This window comes from Camelina sativa, chromosome 7, assembly GCF_000633955.1.
Source record: "Camelina sativa cultivar DH55 chromosome 7, Cs, whole genome shotgun sequence".
NCBI classification, from domain to species: domain Eukaryota; kingdom Viridiplantae; phylum Streptophyta; class Magnoliopsida; order Brassicales; family Brassicaceae; genus Camelina; species Camelina sativa.
Window position 1 is genome coordinate 15,905,021 of NC_025691.1, and position 22,587 is coordinate 15,927,607.

The 22,587-nt window shown below is 33.7% G+C and overlaps 5 protein-coding genes across 5 annotated transcripts in view; 3 read left to right on the forward strand and 2 right to left on the reverse strand.

Annotated features, from left to right (window-relative positions):
- Window positions 1-778, reverse strand: part of LOC104701235 (calmodulin-1) — a 5,494-nt gene extending 4,716 nt beyond the window's left edge. The window contains exons 1-2 of the mRNA XM_010416881.2: window positions 630-778; window positions 96-132 (exon numbers count right to left, since the gene is read on the reverse strand). Coding sequence (XP_010415183.1) covers window positions 96-132; window positions 630-705 — 113 coding nt within the window. The 5' untranslated portion in view covers window positions 706-778. The remainder of the gene's footprint in view (window positions 1-95; window positions 133-629) is intronic.
- On the reverse strand, window positions 4,588-5,950 carry LOC104704669. Its single transcript, XM_010420717.1, has 3 exons — window positions 5,050-5,950; window positions 4,786-4,964; window positions 4,588-4,704 (listed from the first exon to the last, which is right to left on the reverse strand). Exons 1-3 carry the CDS (start codon window positions 5,948-5,950, stop codon window positions 4,588-4,590), a joined length of 1,197 nt encoding a protein of 398 aa, XP_010419019.1.
- Window positions 9,582-11,670, forward strand: LOC104701236 (probable fructokinase-6, chloroplastic). The gene is made up of 7 exons (XM_010416882.2): window positions 9,582-9,738; window positions 9,936-10,138; window positions 10,231-10,443; window positions 10,526-10,723; window positions 10,819-10,956; window positions 11,046-11,162; window positions 11,380-11,670. The coding sequence occupies exons 1-7, from the start codon at window positions 9,582-9,584 to the stop codon at window positions 11,512-11,514; spliced, it is 1,161 nt and encodes a 386-aa protein (XP_010415184.1). The 3' UTR covers window positions 11,515-11,670.
- On the forward strand, window positions 16,173-17,290 carry LOC109124921 (disease resistance protein TAO1-like). The gene is made up of 2 exons (XM_019227651.1): window positions 16,173-16,252; window positions 16,423-17,290. The coding sequence occupies exons 1-2, from the start codon at window positions 16,196-16,198 to the stop codon at window positions 17,278-17,280; spliced, it is 915 nt and encodes a 304-aa protein (XP_019083196.1). The 5' UTR covers window positions 16,173-16,195; the 3' UTR covers window positions 17,281-17,290.
- LOC104701237 lies at window positions 17,655-18,886 on the forward strand. Its single transcript, XM_010416885.2, has 4 exons — window positions 17,655-18,064; window positions 18,154-18,201; window positions 18,330-18,414; window positions 18,510-18,886. Exons 1-4 carry the CDS (start codon window positions 17,678-17,680, stop codon window positions 18,782-18,784), a joined length of 795 nt encoding a protein of 264 aa, XP_010415187.1. The 5' UTR covers window positions 17,655-17,677; the 3' UTR covers window positions 18,785-18,886.

A 22,587-nucleotide genomic window follows, 5' to 3' on the forward strand; every position in this document is an offset into this window, starting at 1 on the left:
GGAACTCGGGGAAGTCAATGGTGCCGTTACCATCAGCATCCACCTCGTTGATCATGTCTTGTAGCTCAGCTTCTGTTGGGTTCTGCCCTAGAGACCTCATCACTGTTCCCAGCTCCTTAGTGGTGATACAACCTATTCAATCAGTAACAAAATATTTTTTGAGTTACAAAAACAAACACATTCATGAACGTCAATGGATAACACAAAAAGAACTCGAATCTGATGACTCTGGGAACATTATATGAAATCGAATCTGAGAACCTTTCACCATTAAGAACACAAAGAGAACTCAGATACTTACTAGAACAAGGATCCTAAATCTAATACAAAGCAAGCTTCAACAAAACCCCGAAATCGATGCTAAGAGTTATAGAACAATACGACGACATCAAAGGAAACAATCAATCAAATTCAAATCAGAGATCGAACACAGCATAATATCACCAAATCTAAAAGCGTATAAGAGAAACAGACTATAAAAAAATTCCAAATCTGAGACCGATTCATACACGAAGAAAAAAAAGCGAGATCCGAAATGGTTTTAAGACTACGATCAAGAGGGAGATTTGAAAAAGAATAAGAAGATGAGATGTGATTGTGATTGAGATTGAGATTGAGACTAAACTAACCATCTCCATCTTTGTCGAAGAGGCTAAAAGCTTCCTTAAACTCAGAGATCTGTTCATCTGTAAGCTGATCCGCCATACCTTCTTCTTCTTCTTCGATTTAGAGAGACGAAATGATTTTTTTTTTTTTTCTTTTTCTTCTGTACTCTTTGTGGAAGCTTGTGAAAAAAATATCTTAGCAACCGACAAAAACAATTATACGACGATAATTAAAAANAAAAAAAAAAAAAAAAAAAAAAAAAAAAAAAAAAAAAAAAAGTAAAAAGGAAATTAAATAAATAATTAAGATTAGTTAACATGGGACTTGAGGGGAAGCCCAACAAAGGCCCTTTGGTACACCTAAGCTGCTAAAAGGCTTTAAACTGATAATTTTAGTAATATATATTTTTCAGAGAAGATTTTTTTTTCTTTTTAAAGATTATATTATGAGAAAAAACAAAAAATTGACTATGATTTTGGAAGATTTTATTAAATTTATGAAATTTGAAATTTTGATAGATTTTAGGAAAGTTGATATAATTTATGGTATAATTCTTTCAAATTCCACCTAAAATCATGAGATTTATATTTATATAATTTTTAACTAAACAAATCCACTCAAATTATTTAGAATAGCTAAAACTTATTAAAATCCAAATCTACAAAATGTTTTGAATAACTGTGGATTTGAAAGTAGATTTCTAAATCATCATTTCAATAACTGTTGATTTTAATGGACATTTTAAAATCTATGATTGAATAACATAGAATTTGTAAATTTTATCAAATCACTTAAAATGTGAAATTGAATACACCTAAAATAATAGTTTTTCAATTTAGAATAAGGAATATTTGCATTCTAACACACTTTTCTATAAAAAATAACATTCTAACACATTTTTGGACTATTAGAGAAGCCACACTTTATTATATGAATGAGTTACAAGATATATATAGGCTGGTACACAAGGGTTTTAGTATACACTAATTACACTTATATCCCTAATAAACATTGTTCTCCTTTACACGCCCCCTCAAGAAGGAAGCAATCTCTTGATTCCTATCTTGTTATTAAGCTCCTTGAACTGTGGCCCTAAGAGAGGTTTTGTAAGAGCATCAACAAGTTGATCATGTGTGGAGACGTGTACAACTCTTAACATACCAGACTGAATGTATTCTCGAACAGAGTGATAATCCATGGCAACATGTTTCATCTTGGTATGGAAGACAGGGTTTGCACATAAATACGTTGCACCAATGTTGTCGCAGTAGATCACCGGAGCAAGCGGTAGGGTGATTCCCATCTCAGTTAGCAAAGAGCAGATCCACAGCAGTTCTGAAGCAGTGTTGGCAACGGCACGATACTCGGCTTCTGTTGAAGAGCGAGAGACACTCTTTTGTTTCTTTGATGACCAAGAAATGGGACTACCACCGAAGTAAACAATGTATGCATTAGTAGAGACAAAATTCATTCTATCTCGTCCCCAGTCTACATCAGAGAATGCATGTAGTGTGAACGGACCAGTGCGAGCAAGGAAGATACCCAAGGACTTTGTGCATGCTAAGTAACGAAGTACACGTTTTGCCATCGTCCAATGTTAATTTGTGGGTCGATGCATAAACTGAGATAACCGATTCACCGCAAATGCTATGTTCGGCCGTGTGAATGCCAAGTATTGAAGACTCCCAACCACCATTCGATTTGTAGCAGCATCATCAAGAGCCGTACCAGAGAAGAGGGTTAGAGGCTTAGGCGTCATAGGTGTAGATACTAGTTTAGCATCAAGCATGTGTGTCTTGGCAAGCAAGTCAGTAATGTACTTCCGCTGCATCAAGTGAATACCATGAGAAGAACGTGTCTCCTTGATGCCCAAAAAGTAGCTAAGAGGACCGAGATCCTTAAGAGAGAACTACTTGGAAAGACTGGCGTTGAAAACATTTACCGCAGATGGATCTCCAGCAATAATGATATCATCGACGTATACAAGTATATAGATGTAGCTGTTACCTCGACGACAAATGAACAAGGAAGCATCGGCAAGAGACGTTTTGAAACCCAACTGAATGAGGAATTGACGAATTTCATGATACCACGCACGTGGTGCCTGTTTGAGCCCATAAAGCGCCTTGTTGAGGCGACACACGTAGTTTGGACGGTCCCGATCAATGAAGCCCGATGGCTGCGTAACATAGACTTCCTCCTCTAGGGTGCCCTGAAGAAATGCATTGTTGATGTCAACTTGATGAAGTGCCCAATCGCGTTTGACCGCAATCTCAAGAATAAGACGGATCGTTGTCGATTTGACGACAGGACTAAAAGTCTCGGAGTAATCAAGACCATATTCTTGGTTGAACCCGCGCGCGACTAACCGTGCATTATACCTGTCAATGGAACCATCAGGTTTGTATTTTAACGTAAAGATCCACTTACAAGTGATCACATTCTTGGCTTCTTCCGGTGGCACCAAGTAAAAGGTTCGATGTCGGATTTGAGCATTCATCTCCTCTGACATTGCATTACGCCAGTTTGGATCACGAAGAGCTTGTGTCACCGATGCAACCAAGTTGAAGCGTTGCTTCGGTTTGGTTATTTGATTTTTGGATCTTGTCTTCATCGGATGAGCATTTTGCGGGGGTGGAGACGGTGATTCTGACGGTGTCGGAGGCTGAGCCGGGGACGGAGCAGGCGGAGGTGTCGGAACCGGAGGAGATACCGTCATCGGAGAGGAGGTAGACGACAATGGTACAAGACTTGTCGAAGGAGAAACTGTTGGATCAAGTGGATTTGGGCTGGAGGAAGATGATGGACTTAACGATTGTGGACTTGGTGTTATTGGACCTGAGTTCTGACTTGGGCTTTGATGGGCCATAATATAATCATTAGCCCTGTTCGTTCTTGTTTCATGAGCAACATCGGCTGAAACAGATGATGAAGTTTGCGAGCTTGACAAGACCGCCAGAGAAACAGTGATCGGCATTGGAGAGTGGTCCGACTGAACCGACGACGGAGGGTGAAGGGAGGAGCACGGAGGCAGAGAAGGAGCTGATGGCGATGACATACGAATCACCGAAGGCCAATTGGAAGTAGAGGACGATGGCGATGACGGACACACTGGTGAGACCGGAGACAACGTTTTGTCAGCAAACGGAAAGGATGTCTCCACAAACTGAACATGGCGTGACACATAAAGACGACCAATCGGAATCTCGAGGCACAGATACGCACTTTGGGTCAGCGAGTAACCGAGGAAAACACAAGCGGTAGACCGACTCTCGAGTTTGTTTTGACGGTATGGTCGGAGCCATGGGTAACACACGCAACCAAACACCCGAAGTTTTAGATAATTCGGAGCCATGTTGAACAGTTTCTTGTACGGAGAGTCACCAGCAAAAACATCGGTTGGCATGCGGTTGATTAGACATACCGCCTCAGCAAACGCGTATGGCCAAAATGTGTGAGGAACGGAAGCATGACTAAGCATAGCGAGACCCGTTTCAACAACATGCAGGTGTTTTCGTTCGGAGACACCATTGTTTTGCGGTGTGTGTGGCGGTGTCGTCAAGTGGGAAATGCCATTGGACACCAAGAACGATCGTAAAGCGATAAACTCCCCATCATTATCAGAGTATAGAGTGCGGATCTTACATTGGAAACGATTTTTGACTAGGGCTTTGAAGGCTATGAAAAAAATTTTAACTTGTGATTTTTGTTTAAAAGGATAGAGCCATGTATAGCGTGTAAAGTGATCAACAAGAAGGAGATAGTATTTATGATTTTCAGTGGATACGATGGGAGAGGACCAGACATCGGTGTATATGTATTCAAGTGGATGAGAAGAGACAATGGTGTTTGTAGAGAAAGGCAACTTGTGACTTTTATTGAACAAGCAATCAGAACATGAAAACTCTTTGTGAGAGGAAGTAGAAAGTGGTAAAGAAAATTGTGAAACAATGCTTTTTAAAACAGAAAAAGAAGGATGCCCTAGTCGAAAATGCCAAGAAGATAAATCTGTTCTTGGTGTCGGTGTAGCGGCCATTCATACAGCTCGTTCTTAGTTCTGCCTTGGAGCAACCGGGCCCCCGTGCACAGATCCTTCACCTGAAAGTGTGCAGGAAAGAATTCAACAGATACTTGATTAGTGTTGCATAACCGATAAACGGAAATAAGGTTTTTGCAAACATTCGGAACATAGAGAACATCTTTAAGAGCTAGAAAACGAGATGGAGTAGGGAGCAAGGCGGAACCCGTGTGTGTTATTGGGAGACCAGAGCCATCCGCAATAGTGACTTCCTCCCCGCCGGTATACGGCTGATTAAGAGCAAGATTCGAGAGATCAGTGGTTAGGTGGTGAGTGGCACCTGTGTCACAAATCCAGGGGTCGAGGAGGACACAGCCGCAACGTTAGCACGGGCTGCCATGGTGGTGCAACACCGGAAAAGTAACCTCCACTTGATGAGCCACGACCAGAGGACTGAAGTTGTGACCATCGCCGGGCACTGTGGTCGTAGACACCACAGAGTTCACAACGTCCTTGGTATCTGCGACCCTGAGATCCACGCGAGAAGCCTTGCTGATTGTGCCATTGTCCACGAGATGTCTCGCGGTTCGGATTATGAAAGTGTTGGTTGTTGTTGTGACCACCAAAAGGCTTGAACGACACAGTATTAGCAGTGAAAAGAACAGAGGAAGAGGTGGTGCGAGCAAGAGCTTGCAGTTTTAAGTCATAGTTGATCAGCTTTTCATGGATCTCCGTCAGAGAGGGAGGTGTATCACGGCCATCAATCTGATCAATCACAGGCTTGAAGTCTTCCGGGAGGCCTCCAAGAAGATAGTCAACTTGATCCTCATGCTCAAGAGGCTTCCCGAGCAGAGCAAGTTGATTGAAACGTGTGGTTAAGCCTTGAACGTAGTCATCAATCGATCGAGCTCCTTTCTTCCATGTTTTGATCTGTTCCCGGATTTGCTTGATATGCCCCCAGCTTGGCTTAGCATAAGTGTCGGTCAGAGTGCTCCAGATCTGAGCAGAGGTGTCTGCCTTGGACATCAAGGGTTGGACTTCGACCGAGATAGCACCAAGGAGACTAGCGAGAATAAGCTTATCATGTCGTTTCCAGTGACTATACGCAGGATTCACCTTGTCAACACCATCGGAGGTGATGGTCTTAGGGGGAGCACTGATGGAGGCATCGAGATATCCAGCAAGTTCATGACCATCCAACAAGGCATGCACCTGGCGCTTCCACATCATGAAGTTTGTGGCGGTGAGCTTTGTTACGTTTGACATGTTAACGTTGTGAAGAAGCGAAGTATCGGAGGTAACAATGGTTTCACTTTGAGAAGACATGACGATGAGAAGGGAAGAGAGGAGAGATTTGAGCAGAGAGAGGAGAGATTTGAGCCGAGAGAGGAAGAGAAGAAAGGTGAAAGGAGGGACAAAGGAGAAGAGCAGCGAAATTTTTTTTTAGGGTTTTAGGTTTGGATACTACTGCTCTAATACCATATTAGAGAAGCCACACTTTATTATATGAATGAGTTATAAGATATATATATAGGCTTTGTAAAGGAGAACAATGTATATTAGGGATATAAGTGTAATTAGTGTATACTAAAACCCTTGTGTACCAGCCTATATATATCTTGTAACTCATTCATATAATAAAGTGTGGCTTCTCTAATATGGACCACCACACACTTTACTTATAGTGTTTTAGTTTCTTACCATTTAACTCTCTGTCCAAACACATTACTTCCCAACAATATATCCTTCTTTTATTTTTTTATTTTTTACTCTATTTCCTTTTGTTTATCTTTTTTTCTCACCCTCTCTAACTCTCTCTCCATCTCCAAATAATTTTATTTTATTTGTTTATCTTACTCCCTTTCTTTAATATAGGTGTTTAATCTTCAGTGGTAGATAACAATATATATATATATATATATATATTCCTTAGCCACATTTATATCTTTTTTTAATTTTGCATTTGTATATATTTATCATCTACAAAATCAAATCCAGATGCTTATATGTTTATGATTATTTAGTTTCATGTTCAATATATATAATATCATCCATCAAATCTTTTTCATTTATTATTGACCATCAGTTTTATGTTTTCTAGTAAAAATTATTCAGATTTGGCTACATTTGTTAGAATTGCTATGAAATTAAATTTATGATTATGGTTTATGATCTAAAATTTAGGATTTAGGGTTTAGGTTTTAGAGTTTTAGGGTTTAGAGCTTAGAGGTGTAGGGTTTAGAGTTTAGTATAGGATATAATGAACGGTTTCATGCTTAGGTTTTTAGGGGATATGATGAGGTTAAAATTGTTTGATGGTTAACAATGACTACTTCACCAACACAAATAGTTTTTAGTGGACGTGTATAACTTAGCGTCCATGTGGACTTGATTTTATGGACATGAAAGATTAAAATCGTTTGATAGTTTACCATGATTACTTTACTAAACCACAAGTTGTATAATTAATTATGTATTCATATGTTTCTTTCTCTGGTCATCCAAAAATAAGTATCCATCTATGCATGTTAACCATCCACATAATAGCGAACAACATCAATGAATTTAGAAATTTATAAAGAATGTAATGAAAGAAGTAAAAAATTTGGTCTAAATTAAGGTTCAGGGTGTACAGGTTGGAGTATGTCAATTTCATGTTTTATAGTAAAAGATCTTCATATTTCACTACATTTGTTAAAATTTCTATGAAATTAAATTTATGATTATGGTTTATGATTTAAGGTTAAGGTCTAAAGTTTAGGATTTAGGCTTTAGGGTTTAGAGTTTACGCTTTAGGCTTTAGGGTATAGGGTATAGGATATAGGGTTTAGGGTATAGGATTTAGGGTTTAGGGTTTATGGTTTAGAGGTTTAGGGTTTAGGATATAATATAATGAACGGTCCCATGCTTAGATTTTTAGGAGATATGATGAGGTTAAAATTATTTGATAGTTAACAACGATTGTTTCACCAAAACACAAATAGTTTTAAGTGGATGTGTATAACTCATCATCCATGTGGATTTGATTTTAAGTATCCACATAAGTATCCACAAATAAGACATTAATATCCACAAATACGTATCCACATAATAAGACTTTTTTAGCATCCACCTAACAATTAACAAATATTCAACTATAACTGGATAATATATATATAAGGTCACTGTCTCGTGGATATCATATGGTTCATTTACATGTAAATTAACCATATGGTTAGTATTTTGTGGACACCATATGGTCGTTGTCTCGTGGACAACTTTTAAAAAAAACAACATATGGGAATTAATTGTTGATGCCACAAAGAAACTAAATATATGGTCATTGTCTCGTGGACAACTTTTAAAAAAAACAACATATGGGAATTAATTGTTGATGCCACAAAGAAACTAAATATATGGTCATTGTCTCGTGGACAACTTTTAAAAAAAACAACATATGGGAATTAATTGTTGATGCCACAAAGAAACTAAATATATGGTCATTGTCTCGTGGACAACTTTTAAAAAAAACAACATATGGGAATTAATTGTTGATGCCACAAAGAAACTAAATATATGGTCATTGTCTCGTGGATATCATGTGGTCAGTTTACATGTATTCTTATGTTTTTATATGATCATTCACAAATAAATATCCACATAATAAGACACTTTAAGTATCCACATAATAATGAACAAATATTAAACTATAAATGAATAATTATACATATTATTCATTTTAAGCATAGTAAAATGGATCTTAAAATATAGGAAAAATATAATTATAATGAATCACAAAAATAAAATCAACCATATATGTCATAATAATTAAATAAAGTGTTTACAAAGATAGAAGAAAAAAGAAGAGAAACAAATAAAATAAAGAGAATAATAGAAAAATATAACATAAAAGTGTTTGAGATAATTAAAAAAAACATTTCTATTTGTTTTAGTTTATATATAGTAAAAATGGTCCCCACGTTTTGTTTTGTTTAAACTCTAGTTTGATTTTAACTCTTTCTCATATTCTTGTTATATGTAGAGAGCAAAATAGTCAAAAAAAAAATTATGTGAATAGTGTAAAAAGTTGTAAAAAAGTGTCTCATGGATAAAAAAGTGTGCTAGAATGAAAATACTTTCATCAAAAGAAAAGTGTGTCATAGTGTCAATCTCCCTTAGAATAATCAATAGATATTTTTTTTTCTTAGAAATGTTTGCTTTGATATATATTTTTTTCAAAAACACTCAATTCAGCCACTCATTTTATAATTTATAAAGTTTATAAGTATGGTAGTAACTATTTGAAAACTCAAATCCAAATATTTGTAAATTTTATGGGTAAAGAATTAAAATCGTGTTTTTTTGTTGGCTTGTAGAATTACGAATTTTGGTCTAAAATCTCTGATTCATTAATTATTTTTTTTTTTTTAAACATTAACTACATGTTTCTCAATAGAGTGATGGTTTTCCTTAATTTATTTAAACATTATTAACAGATATAGATGCATAGTAGGCATGTGGAGAAGGTTACTATCACAGGAGAATCAAAGAAAAAGGTGAAAGATTTGTTGATTCTTTGATTGCTCGCTTCATTTGTACCAAAAGAGAATAGGACTCCAAAATGACTTGTCCCTAAATTGGGTTCCACTAATTAGCTATAGTCCTGCCAAAATTCACAATTCTCAAAATCAAAATTACTGTTTAATTTTGTTTTTTGCCTATCAATAAACAATACTAATAGATTAATTACTACATCTAATCAAATTTTTTAAAAACTTATCATTGTGTTAATTAGCGCTATAATGAAAATGACCTTTCCGATTACCTTCGGTTCCTCCGCTCCTCCCTCTGTCACTGTCCCTACTCACTCAGCTTCTTCTTCGTCTCACAAGCATACAACACACAAAAAACTAGCGTCTCCAAAACGCGGATCTCTGCGTTTCCCGTTTGCGTTTTCCGTTTGCGTTTTCCGACCACCATGGCTCTCCAAGCCGCCACTTCAACGTTCTGTTTCTCCGCTCCATATCTCCGATCAACTCCGAACTCACTCACTTCAAACCGTCGTAGCATCTCCATCAAAGCTACTTCTTCTTCTTCTTCTTCAAGAATCTCCAATTCAGGATCTAATCTCAAAGGTTCCACACATTTTTTTGCTTTTGTTATCTCAAATTCTCATAAAACTCTGAAAAAAAAACAGAACTGTTCTTGAAACCGTTGTTAGATCTATGCATGTCTTTAAACCCTAAGTATTGTTCTTAGATTGGTTATTCAATCTAATTGGTTCTTATTAGTTCCTTAAATTGTATAATTGTTTTTGTTATTGTGTTTTAAGGAAGAGCAGTGTCTAGTGAAGGTTCAACGCAAGAGTCACCTTATGTGGTTTGTTTTGGGGAAATGCTAATTGATTTTGTACCAACGACTAGTGGACTTTCATTAGCCGATGCACCGGCTTTTAAAAAGGCTCCAGGTGGTGCACCTGCTAATGTAGCTGTTGGTATTGCTCGTCTTGGTGGTTCTTCAGCTTTCATTGGCAAGGTTGAGTACAAAAACAAAACCTCTGTATGTTCTTTGTTTTGTTTTGTTTTCATTTTTTTTTTTTAAAGATTGGTAACTGTTGTGCTGCACAGGTTGGTGAAGATGAGTTTGGTTATATGCTAGCGAATATTTTGAAAGATAACAATGTGAACAATGAAGGTATGCGGTTTGATCCTGGTGCAAGAACTGCTTTAGCTTTTGTGACTTTGACTAGTGAAGGTGAAAGAGAGTTTATGTTTTATCGAAACCCGAGTGCTGATATGTTGTTAGAAGTGTCTGAGCTTGATCTTGATCTGATTAAAAAGGTAACTCTGATGAACATGTAGCAAACCACATGTCGGTTTCAGTTTTCATTGTCTAACAGTTTTACCTTTGATCTTGTGCTAGGCGAAGATATTCCATTATGGTTCGATAAGTCTGATCACAGAACCGTGCAAGTCTGCGCATATAGCTGCCTCAAAGGCTGCTAAGGAAGCTGGTGTTATTCTTTCTTATGACCCAAACCTTAGGCTCCCATTGTGGCCTTCTGCAGACAACGCTAGAGATGAGATTCTGAGCATTTGGGACACTGCTGATATTATAAAGGTTATCTTTATAGGATACATTTGTGTATATTATCTTTCCCTTTTTGTTCTAAAGTACTGAAACTTGTTGTCTCTGTTTGATAAAATGTTTTCAAGATAAGCGAAGAGGAGATAGTTTTTCTAACGAAAGGAGAAGATCCGTACGATGATAATGTCGTTCGCAAGTTGTTTCATCCTACGCTGAAACTACTACTTGTCACTGAAGGCCCTGAAGGCTGTCGGTACTACACCAAGGTGTGTATTGGAATCAGAACTACGTATCCGTAGGCTTCATGCTTAAGGTATAATGAACATACCACTTATAAATCTTTTCCAATGTACAGGATTTTAGCGGGAGAGTGCATGGATTGAAGGTGGATGTAGTGGACACAACAGGTGCTGGTGATGCATTTGTTGCCGGGATACTATCACAACTAGCCAATGATCTCTCTTTGCTTCAGGTAACCTCACTTGTGATTTTCGACTAGATGTAGCTATCGTGAGTTTGGCTATAGAGCAGTTAGCGAGGGCTAGATTTATAAGGCAGGCTTCGAAGATAGTAGAATAATAATAGTTTCATAGCTTTGTTTTCACTAGCTATCAGAGTTATTCTTATTCTCAATCCTCATGACAACAAAAACACACAAGCTGAAGAAACCGAGTTTTTTTTTTACTCAGGATGAAGAACGACTGAGAGAGGCTCTAATGTTTGCGAATGCATGCGGGGCATTAACCGTTAAAGAGAGAGGCGCCATCCCGGCCCTTCCAACTAAAGAAGCTGTACATGAGGCTCTACTCCAATCTGTTGTTTAAACTTTAAACCATTCATTTAGTAACACCACATATGAGAAACGCTTTCTCCGCAGCAGATTTTTCAGATCTGCATTTTGTTGTTCTAACATTGTTGTATAATGTACTCGCCATTGTTTGTATTCTAGTAGATGTCAAGGTAATAACCCTTTGAAATCATTCATAACTAGGTTTTAACCCGCCATTCATAACTAGGTTTTAACTAGCCGTACACCGTGGAAATATATTTTTGTAATTAAAATTAAAATTATGTTTTATTTTTTGGTAATATTTCTTATGTCATATAACAGTTATACATGATTAATTATTTTTAGATGGAAATGTAGGTTCTTCTAGTTTGGAAATATATATTGGGTTTTGGCTGAAATCTTTAACATTTATAATTTAAGTCTTACTTTTTAGTTTTGCAAAAAAAATTATTAGAGTCAAGAAAACATTATAATATGTATTTCAAGATAAGTATTTGGATAAAAGTATTTAATTATACTTCCTATTTAAACATTCCATTTATTTTTGGGTCATTTTTAAAAGTAGGTTTATAGTTAGGTATTGTAAATGGACCATAATCTTAATATATGTTAACTTTCAAAGAATCTAATATCAACATTTAGGATCAAACCAATCTAAGTCAGTTAATGAAATTTTAAATTTATTTTAATGTTGATCCAAACCCGTCCCGCTATACAATAACCTTGTATATTAATATTTCTTTTTATTTTTAAGTTTTAAAATATTGTATGGTATAATTAAACGGTTTGACTAAGAATTGAATTAAACATATACAAATTTGTAAATTTGAATGCTTGTAAATTTTGTTTCAAACTCACTTATATATTTACAAATATTTATATTAAATTAGAAATAAAATTTATATAAAAATTGTCCTGCAGTATACCCATGTAGGATAATGATTAAGATTAAAAATTACAATTGTTACAGAAAATAAAATCAAAACCCAATTGAATTCAACGTTACTTAGGATTAAGAATAATAATCCTTACCAAAGAAATATTAAGAATTAGTATAGTTATTACAAAAAAAACAAAAAGAATTAAATTCAATATAATCAATTAGAATGATAAAAAGAAACATAAGCATAATAAAAAAAAACCCAAAAAACTAATGCTTCTCTATTTTTGTATTAATATCTTGTTCACGTATAGTAAACATATATTTTATACAAACTGGACAATTTAAAAAAAAAAATCTGAGAGAAAGAAAATGTTTTAATGACAATGTTTTAATGACAATGTTTTAATGACTGTATTGCTACAATAATAACAATAGTTGTTCGATTTACAGGTTATTTATAGAGGTAGTCATGGTTAGGAGAATAAATCTTGGTGAGCAAGAAATCTTGAAAATCTTGATTAGATATTTAATGTTTAATTTAGTTTTCATTTAGTTTTGTACTCCTTCCGTTTTATATTACTTGTCATTCTAAAAAATTTCACACATATTAAAAAAAAAAAAAATCTATTTTACCCTTCATCAATACACTATTTCATTTGATATAGGTAATTAATAAGCTAAAAGTTAAGGGTAAAACTGAAAATTTAATCCATAAAATTACATCGTAAATACAAAACGACAAGTAATAGAAAACAAAAAATTAACTCGAGAATAACAAGTAAAAATAAACGGAGAGAGTATGTTTTATACCATATTTATGATAGCATTAAAAGCTCAAATTTGTTACTTAGGTGTTGTTTACTATTCTAATGGATTGTTGATTTAATTTATAAGTAGAATGAATAATTGTTACCCTTGTTTTAGGAAAGTTTAGGATTTTGGTTATTAATATGGTTCTTAATATGATAATTTTGATTTTAAAAAAAACAATTAAAGGAAAACAGAATATTGTTGTAAAGATATTTTAGGAATTTTCAGTTTTAGTTATATTTTTTTGTACAATTAGTTTAGGATCAATATTGTAAATAGGTTTTTAAATAGGTAAAACTAAAAGGGTAGAACCCAAAATGTACTTCAAAAATGTATATATAGATTGTTGAGCCATCTCAAATCGCATACAAAAATTGTCGAGAGTCCTAAATGCGATAATTGTTTTTTTACATGTAACTAGTTCTAAGAGCACTTCAATATCTTATTCGACTTCATCGTTACCATGAAAGATAGTACTAGCAATTTGTTTTAAACTCTAAACTTCTAACATTTATCATTTTCATCTAAATAATTAAGTAAACTATTAGCATCAATCCTATCACGATAACCAAAATTATAAATATAAAAATACTATAAAAATGTGAATCATAACAAAAAAAAACTTATTTAGTAATAGAAAATTTCCAAAATTATAAAAATGAAAAAATCTCTTCATTTATCGATAAATTAATAATTATCAATTTATCGATAAATTAAAACCTCTATAAATTAATAAAATTTCGTAGTCCCGACTTTATTAATTTATAATTAATCATTTATAGAGGTTTTGAGTTTTAAGAATCGAACCGGAAAAATGCAAAAAAAAACTCATAATTATTTTTATTTGGACGTTTAATACCTAATTGTTTTGGATTGGAATAAAAATACACCAAATAATAAAACCGTGTCATTTAAAACCCAAAATAATTAGTGCTGTTATTTTCATACCTACGATTTTTCAACAAAATCAAAATTTCAATTTTACCCCAGTTATCTAATTGATTTTTATTTTTTAATATAAAAACTTTCGGTTTTCTGCTAACCATATCAAACCGAAATTAACCGGTTATCTACTTCTTTCTCTCTTCTTCTTCCTCCTCTCTCTAATTGTCGAATCCATTCATACCTACGCTCGATACTAGATGAGAGAGATCACTCAGATCAGAACATTGCAAGAATCAAGATGAATATACATATTGGTTTTAATCAGGTGTTACAAATTTCCCCAAATTTTCTTATAAACTTGTCAATTTAAGCAACAACCAAGAAGGAGAAAAAAAACCCAAACAGCAAGTTTTATAAGCTCAAATATTTTCGACACACTTTGTGTTTTGGGCTTACAAAGGCACTTGGATTCCGCTTTTCATTGCCGCTTCCTTCAGTCTTCAATTCGAAATTTGAATTTGTTTGCTCTGTTCAAGTGCCTCACATAACAGTTCCACATAACAGTTGGGAGCTACCAGAAAACGATGACAGCGAATCAAGTGCCTCACATAACAGTTCAAGCACGCACGAAGAAAAGTGGCTAGAGAAAATCGTTGGGTTAGTGTCGGAACTGGGAAGTAGTTTACTTGTTTTGTTGTTCCGATTTATGTTTTGTCTGAATTCTGTGGTCAAATCTTTTTATAGGCTCAAAAAAATCCCAAAACACTTGTTTTTCGGGATTACACAAGCTTTGGGTCCGGCTTCTCATTGCCCCGCTTCCCTTCATCTTCAATTCGAATTTCGAATCTGTTGCTCTGTTCTCTCTAAGCTCCAATCCAAGCTACTCCCACTGATCTCGATTTGCTCTTACTCTGAAAATTTTGGGAATTCTCTCAATTCCATAGCATCTGAATTGGGCGTGAATTAAAAAATTGTGGGTTTTTTTCTGCTCTCATTCGGCTTCCTTTTACCCTCTCGTGAAGTTTACCTTCTGATGGATTGGACGATTAGAGAGAGAAGGAAGAAGAAGAGAGAGAAAGAAGTAGATAACCAGTTAATTTCGGTTTGATATGGTTAGTAGAAAACCGAAAGATTTTACATTAAAAATTAAAAATTAATTAGATAACCAAGGTAATTGGAATTTTGATTTTGTTGGAAAATCGTAGGTATGCAACAATTATTATTTTGGATTTTAAATGACACGTTTATATTATTTGGTGTATTTTTATTCCAATCCAAAACAATTGGGTATTAAACGTCCAAATAAAAATAATTATGGGTTTTTTGTAGCATTTTTTCCTATTTAAAACCACGTCATCATCATTATTTATTACCTTCTCATTTTTACATCAGAATCAGACAAAGAAGCAGTAGGATTCTCGAAAACTGCTTGTGTTATTCTTCGTTGCTGTTTTAATTGTAATGCCAAAACCAATTTTTGATTATCAATTACTTAGTCTAGAGGTAGGTAATAGCTCAGCAAATTCCAAAAAATGGTGGAACCGACATGATAGTTAGGTTTGTGGGTCATATTTATATAAAACTTTATTTCCAGTCAAGAGAGTCAACTCTCTATAGATATGCATGGTCTTTTTGTTGATCCTACTCCCACATAGCTCTCTAAATAGATCTGTGATCTTGAAGCTTTCCTCTCCATCCTAGTAATGGCTTCTTCTTCATCTTTACCTCTTTCGATTGCTTCACCTTGTTTGTCTTGAAACTGGGAACACTCTGTCTTTCCAAGCTTCCACGGGCCAGATGTACGAACAACTTTTCTCAGTCACGTGTTGAGAGAGTTCAAGGAAAAAGGAATCAGCCCGTTCATCGATAATAATATCAAGAGAGGAGAATCAATCGGTCCTGAACTCATACGGGCGATCAGAGGATCTAAGATTTTGATCGTCTTTCTCTCCAGGAGATATGCTTCTTCGTCGTGGTGTCTTGACGAATTAGTGGAGATCATGAACAAAACATTGGGTCAAACGGTGATGACAATTTTCTATAATCTAAATCCAACTGATGTAAAGAAACAGACGGGATATTTTGGGAAGGTTTTCGAAAAAACCTGTGAAGGAAAAACAGAGGAAAAGATTCAGACATGGAAAGAAGTTTTGGAGGGTGTGGCCACAATCGCCGGTTACCATTTCAGAAAGGGGTTCGTCCTCTTGATTTTCACTTGCTTTTAATATTTACAACACATCAAACGATATTATATCTTTGTTGCACTTGATATATATGCTAGGCAAGACAGAGTCATCACTTTTAAATTTGCATACAAGTTCTTAGAGGTTATTTATTAATATGATGTATATCTCTATTGGAAAGGTAACTAATCTCCAAAAGTTAGATCTTACGGAATGCTCACGTCTGGTAAAGTTGTCTATCTCTATTGGAAATGCAACTAATCTCCAAATATTATGTCTCAACGGTTGTTCAAGTCTAGTGGAGTTGTCTTTCTCTATTGGAAATGCAACTAATCTCCAAGAATTAGATCTGAGGCAATGCTCAAGTCTGGTGAAGCTACCTTCTTCTATTAGAAATGCAACTAATCTCCAAAAAATGTATGTCAAGGGTTGTTCTAGTCTGGTGGAGATGCCTTTCTCTATTGGAAATGTCATACTGATTTCTTCTAATTTCCTGACATTAGATCGAGAGGTTTGTTCAAGTCTAGTGGAGATGCCTTTCTCTATTGGGAATGTCATAGTAAATTGTTGTCTAGACAGTTGGGTGGATTTCCCGACGCGTGCTAGAGGTTATTTGGACTTCAAAGGATACTCAAGTTTGTTGCAAATCCCTTCTTTTATTTGGAATGCCATTGAGCTCGAGGGTTTAGATTTTAGTGGATGCTCAAGTTTTGTGGAAGTCTCGGCCTCTATTGGAAACCTTCACAAATTAGATTTCTTGGTTTTCAAAGGATGCTCCAAACTAGAGGTTTTCCCCGTCAACATCAATTTGAAATCTCTCAATAGACTTGATCTTAGTGGTTGTTCGTCGTTAAAAACTTTTCCTGAGATCTCCACAAATATAAGCTATCTCGATCTCAGTGGAACTGCAATAGACGAAGTGCCTTCATCAATCAGGACTTGGTATCGCCTTGAGGAACTCATACTCGAGGAATGCAAAAATCTCTTTTCTCCCACAGCTTCCACAATCCTTATGGTTACTAAATGCGGTAAACTGTGAGTCATTAGAGAGGCTAGATTGCTTCTGTAGAGTTTCATATTTTTCTAACTGCTTCAAACTAAATAAAGATGCGAGAGATCTCATCATCCAGTCATCCACGTCTTACAGCGTCGTCTTACCCGGTAAAGAAATCCCTACATACTTCACTCATCGAGCTAACGGAGGTACTTGCCTAGTATTGAAGTTGAACGAGAGGCCTTTCCCTTCTAAATTGAAATTTAAGGCTTGCATTTTGCTGGTTAGTAAGAATGACATTAAAGAGAGTGATGAGGGAAATGAGGTTGAAGTTGGTGAAGGGGAGGAGAATGACGGTGAAGATGGTGGTGATAGGGAGAATGACGTCGAAGATGGTGATGATGAGGAGAATGACGTCGAAGATGGTGATGAGGACAATGTCATGGAATATGGTGATGAGGAGAATGACATTGAGGATAGTGATGAGGATAATGGCGTTGAAGATAGTGATGAGGAGGAGCATGACGTTGAAGATAGTGATGCGGACAATGACAGTGAATATAGTGAGGATGACGGGGTGTCTGAAACTGTTCAAATTGTGGACAAACATAATAGAAGCATTGGTATATGCAATTCACCATACCACTATCTACATAACTCTTTCGCTGAGCATTTGTACATCTTCGAATTTGACGCATATGTACATGTGATTTCACACGAGCTTTTCATTAAATTCTCGATCGACGGAGACGAATTGGTTGTAAAAGAATGTGGGGTTAATTATGAAGACTGTGAAGCTGACAGTTTAAATACAGAGAAGAGAAGAATGGTGAGGCAGTTCCTTCTTGAACACTATTCCTACTTGCACTGTATGTCTATGAAATTTATGAATAAATGTGATTCAATAATTTGTTACAGGATGACAATGGAGATTCTTCGGCGATTACTGATATCTCCAAGTACACAGTTGAGTTTCTATTAATACTGTATCTTGATATTTAATGTTGTTTGCAGCTTTCACTTGCTTAATTTTGGATCATATCTTTTAGACATATATTTCTCATCACTCCTCTTTTTTTTTTTTCTTTGTATAGAATAATTCTGAAACTGGTTGTTCCAAGTCCAAGGTTACTGAGATGAGTTTGGAGAAAAACGTTATCAAAGCCACACATGAACATGGTATTACGAATCTCTCTCTATCTAAGTATGAAGTAAAACGTTGTAACATTTGACTTTCTGAAATTTTGTTTTTGCTTTTTATATATTACTCTCAGGAGAAGAAAATACGGTACATATAGCGAATGCACTCATCTCTTCTGAGATAAGTGTTTTCCCTTCAGTGGTTGGGATCAGTGGAGTCTGTGAAGCTGAAGAAAACGTAAATGGAAATAGTAGTGTAGAGAAAAAGAAGAGAAAAAAACAAATTCCCACCATTGACACGGAAAGAACTTCAGAGGTCGGGAACAATGGAGACTGTGAAGCCAATAAAGAAGTATGTGAAAATGACAGTGCAAAGATAAAGAGGAGAAGAGTATCTTTTTTATTATAGATATTGTTGCTTTGTAATTGGTTTGACAATATCAAACTAAATCATAATCATTGAACAATGGTGGCATCAAAAGAATTTGTTACATTACCAATAACTTTTAGTTAAATTATGGATATGGAGTAGATACATCTATCTATATATAATTAGATTAGTACCCGCTCCATCCGCAGGTTTTAAAATTGTCTACTAAAATAAAATTTTAAAAGAATATATTTTTTTTTGTAAATAAAATATATTTTCTAGAAATTCATATATAAATATTCTTAGTTAGAGATAAGCTTTTACTTTAATACACTAATTTTTATTTTTATATTTTAAAGTTATTGCGATTATTACAATAATCTAACCACCGAAACTTTTTTCAAATATTAATTATTACGAATAGTATTACGGGAGGTCAAACCCACGACCAAGCAGAGGAGTAGCTAGTCAATCAAGGACCAATATTGTCAAATTCAAAAACGTTCCGCAACTTATTCATGTTTTACATGGAGTTAATCCAACAAAACGTCATCTTATTAGAATCCACATACATTTTTATAATATGTTTTACCACTAAAAATATGTTCTTACATCCAAAAATATTTTATTGTTAAAGTTTGCTCTTTGTCACCACTTATAAATGACGTCGTGAAACAAATTAAACCAATTTTTGTTCATTTACTTTCAATTTGACGTACTTCCTTTTAACCACTTGTTTGTGACAGTTTTTTATAACCATTAAAATATTTCTTTAAAATTGTTTACTCAAAAAATATTGTGGATAAAAATCAAAAAAAATATCTACGCGATTGCATTGAGTTTATGACCAACCCAATAAGATTTGAAAAATTGAAAGATAGTTAATTTGACATAATAAAAATAAAAATTGAAAATTATAAGCACGATGATATAAAAGTCTTATATAATTTAGAGATATAAAATAGAAACTAAAAAACAATTTAAAAATACTACAACATTAATTTAAATATCCTTAACAATTTAAACAATTTAAAAATACTACAACATTAATTTAAATATCCTTAAAAAATCTTACATATCCTTAACTGAAGAAAAAAATTCAAAATAATATAAATAGATATTTTAAAATCATTACGAATTTCTAATAAGAAATCAAATTTAAATAGATAATATAACTAAAAACTAAAAATACTACAACATAATTAAATTATAATATTAAAGAAAGAATAAACAAATATTAATAGTGTGTAGATTTACTTTTTACAATAGGTTTAGAACTTTTACTTTTTACTTTTTAGTTTTTTTGTAATGTTTTAGTAAATTTAGAATTGACTCATGTCAACATTTTATCGATAAAAGTAACACGTGTCACAATCTTGTTAATGAGTAACTTTGACATCAAGCTTTATATAATAAGATATCAAACCGACTTTTAAGGGTCAATTCAAATCTAACAGATGAGATTGTTTTTGTTATCTTATCTAACGGTTTAGATTTGTTAATGTCCTCAAAAGTTGCAATGTATTGATCCAACAATTGTATTTCTTCGTCATACCCCTATATTTGATTATTCACACATCTTAATTTTACACACTTTTTTGTTTCGCATCTCTTATTTTTTTGCACATTTTTGTTTCACACCTCTTTGTTTTTATATATAGAGATTTTTATGGACTTTGAAAAAAAAATTTATTTCTCTCAGTATTGTTTCACACCTCCGAGTTTCTAAAAATCTAAGTATTGCTTTTTTCAATTTATTAATCGATGTTGATTCACTCATCTTTCTTAAAATCTGAACTGTTTTATTTCTTGATTCAATTATCCAATCTTTCTTTGGTGTCATTTTCCATCTTATACCCACATGGATCATCTCTGCGAAACATTAATCTAGGTAATTTTGTAACTTCTAATTTTTCATAGATCTATCTTTTAAGCTAATGTGGTTGGTTGTAAGTTGTAACTATGAGATCTCTCACCCTGCTTCTCTTATTATTTTTTTGTAAATTTTGACAGAATAATGATTTGAATTTTTCTTTACGTGAATATCTTCCAAAATTGATAATCTGACTAAGATTCGGCAAACCTAAATTGTTAGCATTTTTCTCTTATTATCATTGAATCGATTTTTGTATTTACAACAAAATTATTATTTAATTAATTTGATTTTCTTGGGTTTGAGGATATTGTTGATTCATGTTAGACATTGTTTCTGAATTTCATACTATACAATTAAAGGATTACAATAAAAATTTCACTCGAAACAAGAATTAACAATGTTCATAATTTAAAGTTTGTCGACATCCTAGTATATATAATTGAAGATGGCGATGGTAAACAAAAGTTTTTAAAAATCAATTACTAAAAATTGAAAAGATAATGTATATGAATAAAGTAAAATCTTTGTTCATTGGGTGAACGAATGAGTATTTAGAAAAATACATGACATTATATATGAATGTTTACACTATAGTGTTTATAAACTCGGTAAACTTGCATTCTATATGAAATGGTGTTATGTTCGTATCAACATATAATCATAAAAGATATCAATAATTAGGTCAACCTTGAAATTAACTTCAAAGATTTTAAGAAAATGTTTTCAATATATATGAATAAGAAAGAAGGCCCCTTTATCCTATAAGATACATGCCACCGTCACCATCGTGACAGACATCCAGAAAGACTATCTCCTCCGGTTCCTTAACGTTTCTCGTAAGAGTTAGCAAAAGTTACGAAGACAAATTAATAAGTATCAAATCCCCAAAACATCAAAATAAAAGGATCATATATATTTTTTGTATACTTTTATGTTCTATCTATTATCAAGAAACTTTTTTTTGTGCAAATGTATGTGTTTGAATAATTATTCACAGTTTGATTTGTGGATCTTGGAGTGTGAAAAACTTGTTTTTGTCGGACAAGCTTCATTCTAATACCAATTATATATGTCAAGTTGTGGTTATAAGGTGATACTGACCATTTGACAAATTTTGTTGCGTCTTTTGTTTTAGGGTATGTTGGCATTATAGTACATTTTGGAAACTTAATTAGTGTTTTAGTACATATACTATTTATAATTGGGAAAATATGTGAGAGAATGTTTGTGTATGAGTGTGTGTGTGAGATAGGAGAATTATATAGGACTCCTTTGTGAAATTGAAAAATTGTGATAATTATTTAAATAATTGTTAATATAATCTTTTTTTAGAAAAAATTTCAGATACAAAAAAATCTATATTTTTTTCTTTATAATTTGATATGCATTTTGTTTAATAAGTTTTAAATATATTCTATACATTTTTTTACCCGTACATTTAATAAAGTGTACGGATGTTTGTACACATTATTAAGTGTCTGTACACATTATTAAGTGTACGGATGTTTGTACACCTTATTAAATGTATACATATCTGCACATCTTGTTAAATGTACTCATGTCTCTACACATTATTAAGTGTATAGATGTAATGTGTACACTTAGTAATGTGTAGAGATATTTGTACACTTAATAAAGTGTGCAGATATGTATACATTTAATAAGGTGTACAGATATATCCGTACACTTAATTATGTGTACGAATACAAAATTTGTAAAAAAATATTTAACATTATCAAATAAAATCATCAAACAAAATACATATCAAATTATAAAGAAAAAATATAGATTTTTATATATCTGAAATTTTTTTTTAAAAAAAATCATATTACCAAAATATTTTAATAAATATCTTATTCCCTATTTCTCTCTCTCAAGCATACACCATCTCATTTCTCTTTCTCTCTCACAATTTTATCTCACAAACATTATATTTCACAAGTGAAACCCTAACTATTTCTCTAAT

Coding starts and splice junctions, on each gene's coding strand:
- LOC104701237 (XM_010416885.2), top strand. CDS start 17,678: ATGGAATATGGTGATGAGGAGAATGACATTGAGGATAGTGATGAGGAT. Junction 18,202..18,329: donor CTGATATCTCCAAGTACACA/GTTGAGTTTCTA, acceptor TTCTTTGTATAG/AATAATTCTGAAACTGGTTG. Junction 18,415..18,509: donor CAAAGCCACACATGAACATG/GTATTACGAATC, acceptor TATTACTCTCAG/GAGAAGAAAATACGGTACAT.
- LOC109124921 (XM_019227651.1), top strand. CDS start 16,196: ATGGAAAGAAGTTTTGGAGGGTGTGGCCACAATCGCCGGTTACCATTT. Junction 16,253..16,422: donor GGTTACCATTTCAGAAAGGG/GTTCGTCCTCTT, acceptor TCTATTGGAAAG/GTAACTAATCTCCAAAAGTT.
- LOC104704669 (XM_010420717.1), bottom strand. CDS start 5,950: ATGTCTTCTCAAAGTGAAACCATTGTTACCTCCGATACTTCGCTTCTT. Junction 4,965..5,049: donor TCGTGGCTCATCAAGTGGAG/GTTACTTTTCCG, acceptor TTTGTGACACAG/GTGCCACTCACCACCTAACC. Junction 4,705..4,785: donor ATGTTCTCTATGTTCCGAAT/GTTTGCAAAAAC, acceptor GCACACTTTCAG/GTGAAGGATCTGTGCACGGG.
- LOC104701236 (XM_010416882.2), top strand. CDS start 9,582: ATGGCTCTCCAAGCCGCCACTTCAACGTTCTGTTTCTCCGCTCCATAT. Junction 10,724..10,818: donor ACACTGCTGATATTATAAAG/GTTATCTTTATA, acceptor AATGTTTTCAAG/ATAAGCGAAGAGGAGATAGT. Junction 10,957..11,045: donor GCTGTCGGTACTACACCAAG/GTGTGTATTGGA, acceptor TCCAATGTACAG/GATTTTAGCGGGAGAGTGCA.